General features: G+C 43.8%; 1 protein-coding gene across 1 annotated transcript in view; it reads right to left on the bottom strand.

The window, feature by feature from the left end:
• PER3 (period circadian clock 3) overlaps positions 1 to 16595 on the bottom strand; it is a 52649-nt gene that overhangs the window by 23124 nt on the left and 12930 nt on the right. The window contains exons 6-9 of the mRNA XM_018552549.1: positions 12516 to 12717; positions 11578 to 11626; positions 1278 to 1420; positions 619 to 697 (exon numbers count right to left, since the gene is read on the bottom strand). Coding sequence (XP_018408051.1) covers positions 619 to 697; positions 1278 to 1420; positions 11578 to 11626; positions 12516 to 12717 — 473 coding nt within the window. The remainder of the gene's footprint in view (positions 1 to 618; positions 698 to 1277; positions 1421 to 11577; positions 11627 to 12515; positions 12718 to 16595) is intronic.

The raw sequence follows: 16595 nt of genomic DNA, 5'->3' as shown, positions 1-16595 counted from the left end.
TTCTAGAAACACTTATGCTCTCACAGTATATTTGTAAAAGAAAATAATTTATTGTACGCATGAAGTTAAAAACACATAGCGTCATCTGGGATCCATGGCTGCCCTCCTCTAACACAACTGTAGAAGTGCGGTGAAGTACTAAATGCACTCTCATCCTTTAGCTTAATGACCCAATTTCTAGATCTCTGGAAGTATTTCCTACCATATTGACTGCAAGTGGCTGTGTTCAATTCCCCATGTTGTATACTCCCCGTGTTGGAGGGTAACTACCATGTATTGAATCTTGAACCAACTAATTGTGTAACCTCGTAATCTTATGATTAGTGAAGAGTGTGTAGATATTGCATAATTGCCTGGGTTATATTGACCCGGTTGATGTATGTCTGACGTTTGTTATTATTGTGTCTATGACACTTGAAAATCTCAATAAAAAGCATCTTTTTTTTTTAACGGTGTAATTGCACTCGAAGGATTAGTGACAAAAAGTAGCCATATTACAGATAACACAATGAGTTGCAGTGATGTCAATTATTCATCTATAATTATGCCAATTTTTTCAGCACGAACCCACTAAGGTTTTAATTAAACTAATCTTACAAAAAAAAAAAAAACACTTACCGATCGTCTACCTCTAGAAAAACGCAGCCAGGGGTGTGTGTGGTGGTAAAGACTCGTTTATCCATGGGAATTCTGGGAGCTGAAACATAAACATCACAATGAAAAAAGGTACCAATTTAAAAGGCAACAAGCACTTCTTATTAAATAGACTATGGAAGGGACGGTCGACCCTTTAGGGCCTGTTCACACGACGTCCATTTTCTGTGCTGACCTGATCCGTACGCTCCTGTACTAAAAATGCATCCCAATGTATCCATATGTGTTTTATGGGCTATAGTTCTCACGTGCGCAGTCCATTCAGGTTACGACAGAAAAATACTGCATGTCACATTTTGCACGGTCAGGAAACGGTCCGGAAATGCAAAACGCGTCAAAAACGCACTGCAGCTAACATACTGACAAGTTTTTTTTTTCTTTAACTGGAACGCATCAGAAACGCGGGAAAACACATAGCACCGCGTCTGCTGATCCGCACCTGATGAGGACCTGAAACTCATGTGAACAGGCCCTTAGCGCTGTCACGGGGAATTTTGTGGATTACAAGCGCCATTTGCCACAGCTGCAATGTAATAGGCTCCTATGGTGAACACCTCCATTTCCTCAACCAACCTGAACTAAGTTTCAACTGTGGAGATCTACAAAACAAAGTGAAATTTTACCTTCATATCCGGAGTGAATCTTTTCTACCAGAGCAAGACAGCAATGCTCTGGCTTACTGTGAGGGGACACACTGACTTTCATGGAATATGGCGTCATTCGGTAGGGATTGTACTGAATCTCGTGATCGCGGTCTTTTCCTCCCCTGGGAAAAGAAATAGAAACAAACTTTAATGGCAGAAAAAAAAAAAAAACAACATCTAAAAACAGGATGAGATTACATTTGTAACCAGTATAAACACTGAAACAAAAAAGTGATCGTTTTTAAATGTTTAATTCTTGAAAGTTACAGAAGCAATGAATTCTGGGATTCAAAAATGAAACAGGTGCCGAACACGGTTTCTAAAGCGGTGGTAGGAAACGCTGGCACTCCAGCTGTGGTGCAACTACAAATCCCACCATGCCTTTGCGAGTCATGAGTTTTGAAATGCCTCAGTGGATTTGTAGTTCCATAAAAGCTAGAGTGCCAAGGTTGCCAACTCCTGTTTTAAAGGCTAAGATGGAACTGGACCACACCAGCTGTCAGCTTCATAGAGTAGGGCACGCGTAAAGCATTCAAATGGCGTCCAGTCAGGCAGGCCTTTGCACTAAAACGCTGTTGGTAGAGCTAAAGAGATTGCATAATCAGGTTGTAACAAGTACGGTTGGCTTTAACTGTGCTGCTCAGGTTCTCCTTTCAGCCTCATGGTTGAGTGCCTTTATTTATTTTTTTCAATTGCACTCAGTATTTAGTTGTTGACAATCTCTGCTAGCCTCGTGTCATCTTAAAAGCTGAACTCTAGGCAGAAATACACCACACAAATTAATGTTAACTCTGTACACTTTTATACATCGATGAACTTATTTTTCTAGAAGCGAGCAGTGCAAGTACCTGGACCTGAATTGGTATCGGTTGGGTCCTGGGAGAGGGAGGCAGCACAAGGAGCTAGTCAGTGGAGTGCCAGACAGATGAGCTCATCATTCCGCTGCTTCTCTAATCACTGCCTAGTCACAGGCTGGAGGAGGGACAAGACCTGTGATTGTTCCTGATCTGCAGCAGAGAACAATTAGGTCTCCTGCACTGCCAGGCAGGGCTGTGGCAGAGCTGTGTAAATCTTAGAACTGGACAGAGAGAACTGCAAACCCTTAGACAGGTAAAAACAGCTCCCTTATATGTATTTCATCCGTATATTTAACTCCTTGCCTGGAGTTTCAGCTTTAGGTCGTCCTTTATTGACTTCCAGGCAGAAGGGCAACCAATGCTGTATCACAGACCTATGAGTGAGTAGCCCTGCCTGACTTGCCTATCTCCACTGCTGATCAAATTGGCTCCCCCCATAGCCCTGGATCAAATTGGCTCCCCCCATAGCCCTGGATCAAATTGGCTCCCCCCATATCCCTGATCAAAACGGCTCCCCCCATATCCCTGATCAAAACGGCTCCCCATCCCTGTTAGAAGCTGTGAAAGGGCTTGGAAAAACATGGTTCTGGCTGTGTACCGAATGGGAAAATGTTAATGATAATGAAATCAAAGAGACTAAAACAAAATTTACAGGGGGAAAAAAAAGGAACAGAGAGAAGAGAATAGACTGAAGACAACAAAGAAATTGTTATAGCAAATCTATTTTTAATCTTTTTCTTTGCCAGAGATGTTCGCTCATTGCACCAAGCTGCACCGCCACGTGTTTTATGTAGAAATGATGAACACGTTGGGTCTCACCTGCTCAATAGATCGAACATTTCAATTAACTATAGCTAGTACAGCACTTCAGAAACATGTGTGACTGATAATCCGCACAGTGCAATTATTTAACAAAAGAAATGTTAACAAAGGTTGTCGTGCTATTCCACAATGAATTGATTTCCAACTAGCACAAAAAAGAGGAGAGGAAATCATGACATTCATATTTTTGTATTTATGTTTAGAGGCTACTGCCTATTTCATATAGAATTGACAGAAATAACCCTCCTATTTAGCAACCAACAAATACAAATAGCCAGAAAACACACACTATTCTATTGACAAAAATACAGAATGCTCGAAGAAGTTTAGGTCTTATTATAAGGAACCTAATAAAACACCACTTTCAAGGCTCAGATGCCACATGTCTTTGGTGAGCCCCGGGTGCTCTACTATCTAAAAAGAGACCAACTCCTGGGTTCTGACTCCCTACCACATGCAGCACCTCCCTATTGATTAGTGATGGGCAGCAGGCCAAAGATGACTGCAAGTGTACCCTTCTATGATGACCTTCGCTCTCCACTTATACTGGGGGTAACTATCACATAACAACTGCATACACTGGAGAGGTAACCATTGTTCTCTGATGGATTAAACTGGGGGTTGAGGAGTAGCCATCACACTTTGATAGCTTGCACTGGAAATGGGGGGGCGGGGGTGACAATCAGGATCCAATGACTTGCAATGTGGGGGTAACCATCACTACCCAACGGCTTATGCTGTGGCACAAATCATCGTGTTCCAATGACTTACACTGTCTGACTGCAACTATTGCACTCAGATGGCTTAGACTTGGGGGTAACCATTGTGCTCTGCTGTTTATACGGTGGGTAACCATTATGCTGTAAAGGCTTTTACTGCGGGTATAACCACTGTGCTCAGATGCCTTAAACCACGGGGTAATCATCATGCTTTTGTGGCTTACACTTGAAGGTAACCATGGTGTTAATGTAAGGACTTCCAGCTTGATTTACTTTAAGAACTGTCAGGTCCAAGTTTGATTGTCCAAGTAAACCGAAATTTACGACAACCACGTAAAACCAATTGCCACCAGACATGGCTGTGCTTTCGCAAGAATCTGAATATTTAGTATTTTAGTTGTTTGGGCCTACCTATAATATCCTCCTCTTATCTAGCATCTCGTTAAGTCATAGGTCACCTGACCAGTTGCCACTTTGTCAAATTCCTGACCCCACATATTGTACCCTCAGACAGGAAACAAAAAAAGTGAGGTCAGGCAGCAGCTATCAGACTTCAGGAGATCTTTGACCCCTCAAATTTTGCATAAGTAAGCCTAAAAACAACAAATGCAAGACTTTTGTTCTAGTCCAGTCGTGAATGGTTCTATTTAAATCTCAAGCATTAATAACCCCCAGCAATCTACTGACGTCATTTTCATATTTTGCCTAAACAAGCCGTTGGAAAAGCTGTGGCCTGTATCCAAGGAGAAAGCCGCCGGCTGTGGGCTTCTGTTTGCTCAAGCGAGCTTCAAAAACAAGAGTAGAAAGTCAGTCACAGCGTGCGCCGTCAACATGGTGACATTTTCAGGAGCAGGAATGGAAGGCGACCAACCCCTGCCGCTTGGCAAATCATAATAATGCGAATGCACGACCATGTGAACAAGACACACAAACCTGCAGTTGTGCTATAATCCTTTGTACACGAGGCAGAAGCTTAATTGCCAAAGGCTGTTACATAACCAGACACTGATAGACTGACCAATGATTCGGTTTATTGTCTGGCGTATGAGCTGGTAGTCATAGTCAACCATTTTCTTCAGTTAAGGCTAGGTTCACATCTGAGCAATCCTGGGACGCGCGTCCCGGGACTGCACGATCGTGTGCAAACAGCAGTTGTTGCGCCCCCCCTCCCATTGATTCTAATGGGTTTACATCCGCGCGGCAATTGTACAAGAAGTACCTTTTTTGGCAACACACTACGCGCCACAATTACACTGGCGGAATCGCCCAGGTGTGAACCTAGCCTCAGGTCTGCAGTCCCACATGCACCTCAATACTGCTGTAATGGTGTACAGGCAGATATTTGCTGCAGTGCTGTTTATGAAGACAGCTCAGATCACAATCACAATGTACAGATCTAATCAGGATGTCTCAGCACCTTGTGATCACTGTGAACCAATCACAGTCATCACAAGTCTAAACACTGCCAGTGTTTACAAACATTCAGCTCATTTACAACCGAGGAAGGAGAGTGCTGAATGTTTGTAAGCATAGAAGGAAGGAGGATCATGGCAGATCAAAAGTGAAAGTAGGGGGGGGTCATACAGTGCCACCGACCACCAATGATTGTGGGGCTGTTTTTTTTTTTTTAAAGGGGTTGTTTTTTTAACAGTAGTAATTAAATACCCCCAAAAGAAAGCCCTGTCTCAAAAAATGATATAACATCAATCTGGATACAGTGCTGTATGACAGGGGAAGAAGGGGAGGGAACTGGAATTAGGATTTAAGTGGTCATGTTAAATAAGAAGACAAAACACAAATATACAGCTCCACCTGCAAATCAATGAATCAATCCATCCATCCATCCATGCACAATCCAAGCATGCTTCAACACCCCTGTATTGATTAACACGCCTATAACAGATCCACCTTTAATAGCTAATCTTAATAAAAAGCACGACAGAGAAGTCTTCATATTGTCCGACTTTAAAACACAATCCATGTAACCACTCAAGTAACAGGCATAAAAGCACTGAACTTGGCTGAATCAAATGTAATGGACCTCCAAAAAAGGTTGAAATTGCTGTTGCAGGCAAACAATCAAAAAATTTGCATCCCTCCTAACCAGGTGACTAAGGCTCTGTTCACACCTAGGCGTATCGAATATGCGCGTTTGTCGCGCGTTTCTACCGCAATTAGCGGTAAAAAAACGCGCAACGCGCGTTTGAGGGCTACTTGGCTGTATCCCAATGGAAACACGCAACAAAAACGGCGCAAAGAAGCTCATGTACCTTTTCAGGCGTAGGCCGTTTTGTAGCGCGTTCAGACGGGCTGAAATACGGCAAGGTGTGAACCATACCCATAGAAAACAATGGGATTTTCATGTTTGAGCTTTTTGTAGAGCGTTCGTAGAGCGTTGAACGCGCTACAAAACGTACAGGTGTGAACCAGGCCTAAGCGTTTCAACCCGATTGGGTATTTCTCAAGTTACAGGAGGAGGTACCTGAACATACCTTATTGAGGAAGGAACTCTCACCCTGGGTCCTGCATCCATTTGACTCTTAAAGTGTTCAATACACAGTTACATCAATACAACAAAACGATTTGAAAGAACCAAAAAGAAAATTAAAAAAACAAAAACAAAAACAAAAAAACCCCTAAACCAATCATAACCACATACAAAAACACATAGACTAATCATAATCTATTAATTCACAAAAGACCATAAAAAAAAACAACAAAAAACACACAACAGAATAGTAACCTGCTTGCCCCGTATCCCAGGAGCCCCGTATGCCCTGCTGCGGGCAAGCAGGGCTAAACGCAGAGCAGGGAAGCTGACGACAGCAGCAAGTTGATGTTCTTGCAGCAATGGCCGTAATGGCAGGCCGCACGCTTTCACCTTCACTTCTACATCTGTAAGCTTTTTCTTTTTTTAAAATATTATGGCGGGAATATAATTATGGGATGTTTTCCAGGGGAGGAGGATCCTGTTTGCACTTGTAATTGTCTGTTTAAAGGGTTTTTGTTTGTTGCACATGGTGTCATATTTGAGCCTGATGAAGGGGACCCTGTGTGGCACCGAAAGCGTTTGCACCTCAATGACAACGTTGTGTCATTAAATGGATTTATTCTCACTATCTCCGGTGTGATGGTGACAGGGTGAAAGTTCCTTCCTCAAGGTATGGTCAGATTTTTCTTCCTTTGACTAAAAGATCCAAACACATAGTTGCCTGGTTGGGGGGGAGGGGAGGGATGGGGATGCACCCTTTTGATAGTTTGCCAGGAACAGCAATTGCAATCTTTGATTGTCCATTACATCTGATTCAGCAAAGTACACAGCTTTTATGCTCGTTTCTTGAGTGGTTACATTGATTGCGTTTGCTGAAGTCTGACAATATCAAGACTTCTCTGCTGTGCTTTAAATTGACCATTCATTACAAAACGATTGAAGTCTATTGCAAAGCAATTGTGCAATACCCCCTATGTACCCAAGTCAATGTATCTGAATGGGCTTCAAATGTTGTTTATGAAGATTGGCTGTTAAAGATTGACTTTTTAAAGTTACAAAGTTGCTGATCGATACCGGTTTGATCTTAAAATAGACCTATCCCAAGACAACTATGAGTCTATAACAGTCTAAATAACTAACTCAAGTACAAGAGCAAGTATTTAAACAATGGAAAGCAGAGGGTAGGCATGACTGCCAGGAACCTACCATTTGCAGAATGAGAAATCAATAGTGGGTTCCGTTTTCAGGAGTTTTTTCTTTTTTTTCCTGTTAAATGAGAACTATGAGGTGAGTGCTTTTCACTCACCTCATAGTTCTAGCCGACCTGTGACCATGAGACTGTCACAGGTCGGCTCAGTAGATCGGGAGGTGAGCTAACACATACCGGCGTTCGCTCACTTCTCGATCCTGTCACGGCTCTCTGCCGTGACAGGGGAGGAACTGGATTCCCCCCTCCCCACTCCGATCCACCAGCACCGACTGGCGGAACGGACGGGGGAGGGGGGCGGGTACAGCTGGCTCTGCCTCTAGATAGGCAGAGCCAGCTGTCACTCACGCAGCTGGGCGGATCTCGACATCGATGTCGGGATCCGCTCCGGCTGCGGCATCTCAGTATACCGCAAGCTACAGCTCGCGGTATACTGAGCCTAGGGTGACGGGGGGGACGCTAGTTTGTGTCCTCCCGTTACCCTAAGGAGAACTATGGGGAAAAGCCTTAACCCCATAGTTCTCCTTTAATGCACTTAGGGCTTTTATTAGATACATTGTTTAAAAATCCTCTTTTTGTCTTTTCTCATTATAGGCTGACAAATGTTTTTAAAAAAAAGCCATGTTTTATTTTAAATGATGTATCTGTAATTGTACAAGCCAATTAAAGTATTAAACAGATGAACACTTGACACCTTCATGCTGAAGTGAAATCTGTACTGCTGTCAGGTGCTTGTCTGCCCAGCACCTATTTTGTAGCTGTGGGGATTTGAACCTGGGTCTCTGGGGTAGAAGTACTGAGGCATTGCCTTTCAGCCAACTGGAGGACTCACCTTTGCACTGCAGGTATCTCTTCAGCAGCTTTTCTCTGGACTCTCTAGCGCCACTTGCTTGCCAGCTAGAGTCAATCCCCAATCATCTCAGCCTTTAAATACTGAGAACTTCCTGTGCTCTGAGCACGTTTATTTGGGTCTGTTCCTGTGTGTACTGCTGCTGGATTGATCGCTGAATATTACGGAGACTTTGGCCTGATTCGACTACTCTTCTGCCTGCCGATTTTGTACCTCGCTGCCTGTTTGGGCTAGGCCCTGGCCGGTTTCTCAAACTACTCTCCGGGATCCCGATTTTTTACTTCACTGCCTGTCTGTTGCTGACTGCTTGCCTGACACCACCTAGCCTCAGCCTTACTCCACTTTAGACTCTACCTTTCCACAGGTACCTTACAACTGCCATCTGAAGGCTGATGCTATATTTTGTCCAAGAATCATCCAGGCTGCATGCAATCACTGTCATAGCCAACCTATTGATCTCATAATTGAGGAACAATTTCAATGATGACTGGATTATCGCAAGGTTGGATCAACGGTAATTAAAAGAAAGTACCTGGACGGATTGCGGTAATCGACCGCACGTATTTTCGTCTGCGCATGTGCAGTGTAGAACGTACGAATTTTGACTTACGGAAACGTCACCAACCTTGTGAAAAATCGCACGATTGACCGAAGTTTTCTCACCTGCTGGTTAGTCAAAAGTCGATCGATTGTACAGTATTTGCACACTGCCCATCAACCTTACGAATATCGGACGAAAACGCGATCGCATACGAAAATCGGCTAATATTCGTAAGGTGTATGGGCAGCTTTAGATAGAAGGGAGAAGGGAATCCCTGGCCAGAGTGGACTTTAATGATCTTATCAGAACGCCATACTTTGTTTCAGTTGCATATCTTTTTTATATACTGTGCCTTGGCTGCAAGGAATCGTGCGCACTTGTGGATTTAAATTTTTACCGCTAAGTTAGTGCACTGTTTTTTGTAATGGTGGCTTTGGCCTGGAGGGTGTGCATTCATTTTTACTAAACAAATTAGATCTATTCTGCGTTTGTAATAGAGAATGTATAAGAACAACGTCAAAACAGTGACGCATAGCTGCATTAAAACAAAACAAAAAGGGTGCAATCACAACAAGTAGGATCAGCAAGTGGCTCTCCGTCACAGAATCTGCTGCTGCTTTACTGAATTACATAACACACCCTACCGGCAATGGTAGATGGTCTATTTACACCAGCAGAGGCTCTGCACTTATACAATGATTTTGCGCTCTGATCAGCATGTAGCAGCATAAGCACCATTTAATTAATGTCATGCATGGATTAGGTGCAAACAAAAATTGCTTTTCAACACACTGCCTCCTGCATCCGCTGGGCTAATTAGCGGAGGGAAGCGTGTTATAGACATGACCTCCAGTCTAGGCAACAATGAAGAGATGAAACGACTCTCTATATTATGGCTCTAATAAAATCGGATACCGCTCAGACATCCAATACCATATAAAATGCCAGGGCTGCAGCCAATGTGTTCTTGGAATCCACCTTTGCCCCCGCCCCACCGCTTTTAACTGCTAGAAGGCCGACTACCTCCTTGCTGGTTTCTTATCTCTTTTAGAAACACTGGTGACAAGCTTTAACCACCTTCATCATGAGGTCTTCCCCTTTTTGGCTGTATTTTTCCAAATTGTGAAACACAATCTAACAGGAGGAACATGGAACTGCAGTAGAAGGTGGGCAGGGCTGTGAAGCCATGCAGGGCAGTGCCAGACTGACTTGAAAAGGATGGCAATGCAGCGACCCATCTATAGGCCTGAGCACCTCTCATTAGATAAATGAACACCTGTTCAGACCCCTGCACTGTGCAGCATTGAAGTGAAAGCCTCTACGCTATTTTTCTGCAGTAACGCGTGTTACGGCTTGTCTCCACTGGTGGCTCATATTGAATGTTTGCAAACGCTTTGGAAACGCGCCTTACAGTTTTTAAACATACGCTACTGCTTTAGTGTCAGGAACCTGGAAGGTCACCCCTCTACAAAATGTGCTTGTACTGCGCTATTCAATAGCATTGTCAGAGTTGAGCGAAATCCATAAAAAAAAAAAAAAACACCCAAAAAACGTCCGAGTTTGCCGCAAGCCCTTAAAGATCAACTCCAGACAAATATAAAAACACCATTGAATGCAGCTGTGTATTCATTAGAGTTGATTCAACGTATATTTTTAAATGCAACCAGTCTAAGCGTCTGAATGTGTCCTGATATCACCCTTTTGTAAAAGCGCTCGGACTGCAAGAGGGAAGGAGCAGCACAACTGATAATGGAGAGCACACCAACAGGAGGACGAGCTCACCATTCCGTTTCTGCTTTTCCACTGACCAATCACATACCAAGGACAGCGAGGTGACTTAGCAGGAAAAGGAAGGTTGCCTAACTGGCTGTGTAAATATCAGGATGGACAGGAGCAAATCCTGTGGTGGACAAAATGGCTCCCATATATCTTTCGCAGACTTGAACAGTTGGACCGACTCCTCTTTGTTGAACCTGTTGCAAAGAGTCTTAAGGTGCCCATACACCTTACAATTATCTGCAGATTTTCTGTGGTCAGATGGAAAAAGTGCAACAGATTGGCCTAGGTGGAGATTACTCCATCCACACAGTTAAATGTAGACGGAGGAATCTGTTGCACCTTTTCCATTTGACCACAGAAAATCTGCAGATAAATTGTAAGGTGTATGGCCAGCTTTACCTTCAGATCCTGCCAGTAAAAACACTTCCTGTTGCAGGCTGACAATACTAAACTCTTGCCTTGCAATTAGTCAACCAGCCATGTGCATGTCCTTCAGTTAGCCTTGGGGCTGCCTATCAGGTCTGCAGGAGTAGTGGGCAGAGCTAATAGGCATCCCAATAGGCAACTGAAGGAGTACTCTTTTGGCTGCTCTTTAAAAAGGCACAGCTTCCGCAGAAACCAGATTCCCCCTTTATATTGTCAGGATTGTATGGGGGAATACAAAAGGGAACCCTGGTTGCTATAGGCACTTCCAAAAAGAACTTGTGTGTGTTACACTGGGCAAAACATCTAGGACAGCCATGGTCAATCAGGGTTTCCGTGGAACCTTAGGGGTTCTTCCAGAAGTTTAGGGGTTCCTTGAGCTGTGGTTGATTGACTTCCCATTTAATGGTGCCTATATAATTCCAGGGCCAGCGTCACTTGGCAGAGGCAGCTGCATGACACTAATGATGTTTTTAGCTGTCTGTAGGGTTGGCATTCTTCCCACTGACCTCCAATGCATTGGTTTCCCACACCGAAGCGCGACACTGCAAGCATTTCTCGTATTAAAAACAAAAGAAACACCGACTTACCGAATTCTACAGAAAAACGACTTCACTTGAGTGTACTCATACAGAGAAGCTGTAAAAAAAAACAAAAAAAAAACACACATTAGTAGTTTCCATATAGGTATTGTTTGTAGAGTAATTAAAAATAAATCAAGTCACTAAAGTTATATATTCGATATTTTTTTTTTTTTTTTAATTAGCTCAACTATAAAAAAAAGGATGACATGTGCACATACAACGAATGTTGTATGTACTTCAGTAACACTCCGATCACACGGTAGGTGCTTTAAGGACACATGCTGACTTGTACCAGCCAAACATGTTTGTTTTGCGGCAGGCTGTCCAAAAGTGAAACTCCAGCCAAAACTTTTTAGTTCCTTTGTATAGATCAGAGAACAACTTAACCTTTGCCATGTTCTTATTGTCATCTGTGTTCCCCCTCCGGGAGATTTCCCTGCACTTCCCACCCCCAGAAACAAAAACAGGTAGTGTAAAGTCCACTAAATAAGGGGAAATTCCATCTCTGCAAGTAGTCACCAGAACAACCCCACCCAAGCTCTACTCCTGCTCTAGGGACAACTGTAAAATGGTCACCAGTAAAAATAATGAGGTTGGATCTACCCAACAGGTACTCAGACGGTAATAAAAACCAGGGGATTCTGCCCCTTTTCTGCTGTATCCACAACTAGGAACAGAGGTTTTGGCTGGATATATATTTTATAGGCACACAGTGGCCTTTACATTGCAGCCCTGAAATATGATTGCGTTCCAGGGCGAGCTAGACAGTTATTGTCTATCACATTCTGGATCTATGTAATATACAAATATAGTCTCCTATAAGAACGGCATGCAAATAAAAGTAAATTGGGCCTTGGACAACATAAAAACATTTTTTTTTAAATAGCCCAGCAACACCTTCTATAAGAACTTCCAATCCCAGTGGCCATATTTCTGAGTCTTACCGGTCTCTGCTTTGATGTTCCAAGGCAGAAGAGGAGACTGGGTGGTGTGTTTGTAGAAGACGCTGACATCCTGAGGAGCCAGGAGCTCCACAAAGCGCGAGGAGTCCAATAGCTTCTTCTTGCAATTTAAGATGTAAGCAGCCTGGTCGGAGATGTGCACCATCTTCCCCGATGTCAGCGAGAACACGATGACAAATGTATCCTGGGATGGGGAATGAACAAAAAATAACAAAAAACAGAGTTAGACTTACCGGTTACTCCTTTTCCAGAAGTCCTCCAGGACAGCACCTGAGAATTAGGCTCCTCCCGCCGGACAGGAAACACATCACCAGATCAAAATAAAAGACCGCCTCTTACAACCCTCTTCAGTTAACATGAGAACCGTAGGCTGGAACTGAAATAAAACAGACTAGAGAACACACCACAAAAAACCAACACATATACAACTACATCAAGGGAGGGAATTGGCTGTCCTGGAAGACTTCTGGAAAAGGGAGTTATTGGTAAGTCTAACTCCGGTTTTCCCCCAGACGTCTTCCAGGACAGCCCCTGAGATGATAAAAGGGGAACTTACCAGACTTAGGGTGGGACCACAGCCTGAAGCACCTTCTCGTCAAAAGCCCGATCATGGCTGGAAAGGAGATCCAAATGATAATGCCGGACAAATGTTGAAAGGCTGGTCGATGTGGCTGCTTTACAAATTTGCTCTGGTGTTGCACCTGCCTTTCCTGCCCATGAAGTGGCTAAGGCCCGGGTTGAGTGGGCATTTAGAAATGGAGGAGACACTCCTTTAGACTTGTCTGTCTCTATTATGGCCAGCTTAGTCCATCTAGCAATAGTCGATTTGGAAGCCTGTTTCGCTTTACTTTTTCCAGCGTAAAGCAAAAATAAAAGCACTAGAAGAACAAAATTCCTTAGCGATATCAATGTAAGACACCAAATAACGTCTGATGTAAAGCTTCGCATTATTGGGTATGTCACAAAAAGTTGGCAGAATGATATCCTGAGATCTATGAAATGTAGTGGATATCTTAGGCAAAAATCCCGGGTCTGTTTTGAGAACTATTCTATCTTCACACAGAGACAAAAAAGGCTTGTTAATAGAAAGCGCCTGTAGTTCGCCAATTCTTCTGGCTGAAGTGATTGCAACCAACAGTACGGTTTTAAGCGTTAAATACTTCAATAGAGGTGTCCTTTAAAGGTTCAATTGGGTAATCTGTCAGACCCTGCAGTACCAGGGATAAGTCCAACTTAGGAAAAGTACAGAGAATTACAGGCCTGATTCTTGACAAATCCTTAAAATCTAGAAATCAGAGGATCTTCTAAAAAAAAAACCACTCAATGCAGCTACCTGAACTTTAAGAGTACTAACAGCAATGCCCTTGTCAGCTGCAGCCTGCAAAAAATTCAATATGACTGGAAAGTCTGTATTTCTGTCTGAGTCACTCATCCAGGAGTTAAACTTTTTCCAGATCTTGTTATAGACGTTCCGGGTGACAGGCTTACTACTGTTGAGCAGAATCTGAATGGACCTTAGAGGAAAGACTTTACTTTTCAAAATTTCTGCTTGAGAAACAAAGCTGAAAGCGGTAGGTTCCGAATCCTTGGATGAAGAAGTATTGTGAGATTAAATCCTCCCTGCTGGGCAACAGCCATGGAGGCAAATCCTCAAGGGACTGAAGGAGAGAGAACCAGGCTCTCTTGGACCAATATGGGGCTATCAGAACAAGATTGGTCTTTTCTTGAAGCAACTTTTGAAGAATCCTCGGTATCAGATGAAAAGGTGGAAAGGCATATGCAAGGTCGAAGGCCTATTGACTGGTCAGAGAATCCACTGCCAGAGCACCTACTGGATTTAGTGAAAATGTCTTGAGCTTGGTGTTTGCCTGAGAAGCAAAGAGGTCTACCTCTGGAAGACCTTCCGAGGAGTTTGCAATGAAACCCACAGCCTTGAAAATAACAGAAAGGGAATCCAATAAATGATCCCTAGGGGTGCCTGCCAAGAGGTGTGCCTTTAATTGTGACAACCAAAATTCCAGATTTCTGGCCACACAGGTAGAGGCCAGAGCTGGTTTTAAAATACTTATTACCGAATCCCAGGCTCTCGAGTAGAACTTTAATTTTCCTATCCATGACTTCTTTCAAGACCCCCGTATCTTCAAAAGCAAGGTCAGAATTTTTAGAAACCCTAGAAATAGGAGCATCCAATTTTGGAACTTTCTTCCATACTAGGGAGGGGTCCTCATCAAAAAGGAAATCTCCATTTTAAGCCGTTGGGACAAAAAGGGCTTCTTTTCTGGTTCTGCCCTATTCCTTCAAAACCACATCAGAAAGAACCTTATGTACTGGAAAAACTCGAGACTTTTTACGTTCCAAACCATGATACATTCAATCAGGTCTAGATAACTGTACTTTTTCTTCTTAAATGTTTAAGGTCTCATACATTGCCCCGAGCAGATCCTCCGCATCCTCTAAGGAAAGCCTGTACTTAGTCAGGAATATTCTTCCGCAACTTCTATCTTCCCCTCGAGATGAACCCAGATGAGAGGACCAGCCTCACTGCACTCATCTGGATCTGACACCTGAACAGAATTAACCTTCATAGCTAAAGGTTTACCAATGGAGGAAATGGGCACGGACGGGATTTGAACTGGAGGTCTCAAGTTCTCCATTAGTGGCCTAAAAGAGTGAAAAGAAGATGCAAGCACACCTTTAACAGAAGATAATAAGCTGCTGCAAGCACTAGCAGACTCTTGCTTTAAAACGTTATCAATACAGACTTGACATAAATGCTTAGGGTATGAAGCTCCCAACTTGGATCCACAGACTGCACATTTCTTTTTGGGCAGTGTTTTATGTTTTTCCGGGGCCTTAGCCTGAAAGATTTAAACAGAGAAGGCCACAAGAGCTAATGAGCACCTACCAGCTAAACCACAATCCCCCTGTGCCACACTCACTACAGAGATCCCACTAATCAGTGTCCTTGGTGAGCCAATTGCAGAATCAAAGCCACGGGATTCAGTGCCAGTAAAAGAAAAGGAACCATTACCTGGGCAGGAACAGTGCTGGGTGCTCCAACCACTGGAGCCTGGGCAGAATCCATCTCTGCACCTCTCCTTGTAAACGGCATCTGCCACAACCTGTTTTGAGGCTTTGCGCCAGATAAGCACCACTCGGGTCCTAACCCTTCCTCTGCGATGAAAACGTGGCTTGGAGCAGAGAGCCTCACGGCGCCTGGAACTTCGTCACCCCGCCGGAAGTAACTTACTACGCAACAGCCGCCCAGGTTCCCCTGCACCAAGCCAGTCTCAAGCCCCACACACCAATCGGGTGACTCCATCCCGGTACAGACATTCCCCAGGCACAAAAAAAGGAAAGGGGACCAGACCTCCCCCTACCCGTACCGAGGAGGGGTTCCAGGGACCAGGTAAGAGGAGTCTGCTTGAAAATAATAACCGCTCCACGTGGTGACATGTCTCCTCAGCCGGAGGAAACACACAAAAAAAACTGAAGGCTGTAAGAGGCGGTCTTTTATTTTGATCGGGTGATGCATTTCCGGTCTGGCGGGAGGGGCATAAATCTCAGGGGCTGTCCTGGAAGACGTCTGGGGGAAATTATGATAACCAATGGCATGGCTCCTTCTTCATGGAAGAAAAAAAAGGGGCAGGTCAAGGCATCTTAAAGCTGAACTCCAACCTTAACTTTTCCCCCCTCCGCACCTGTAGCAAACCCTCTCCTGTGTTGAAATAGATTACTCTCAATTCCCTGTAAACTTGCATATCCACAAAATACACCCTTGTTCCACACCTGCACTGCTATTTGCTTTTTCTGCCATCAATCATTTTGTTCCCAAACTTTATGTGAAAGAACAAATCCTTGGCATCCCTTTAGACTCGTCTGTTCAAGCATTCGATCAGAAGCTTGCAGAGCCAAAGTCTGCAGCACCCTGTGGCCAGCAGAGAGAAGCAGGCTTGTCTAAAGGGATCCCGGGGATCTGTTATTTCATATAGCGCTTTTCAGATCAGGGGCAGTGTACTGTGATGTTTACAGAAGCCTGCTGGCCCCACTCACCAAACTCAT

Source organism: Nanorana parkeri, unplaced genomic scaffold, assembly GCF_000935625.1.
Source record: "Nanorana parkeri isolate BGI_ZX_2015 unplaced genomic scaffold, ASM93562v1 scaffold5, whole genome shotgun sequence".
Lineage (NCBI taxonomy): Eukaryota > Metazoa > Chordata > Amphibia > Anura > Dicroglossidae > Nanorana > Nanorana parkeri.
Note: the sequence above shows the minus strand (reverse complement) of the source record. Positions and strands in the feature narration are given on the sequence as shown.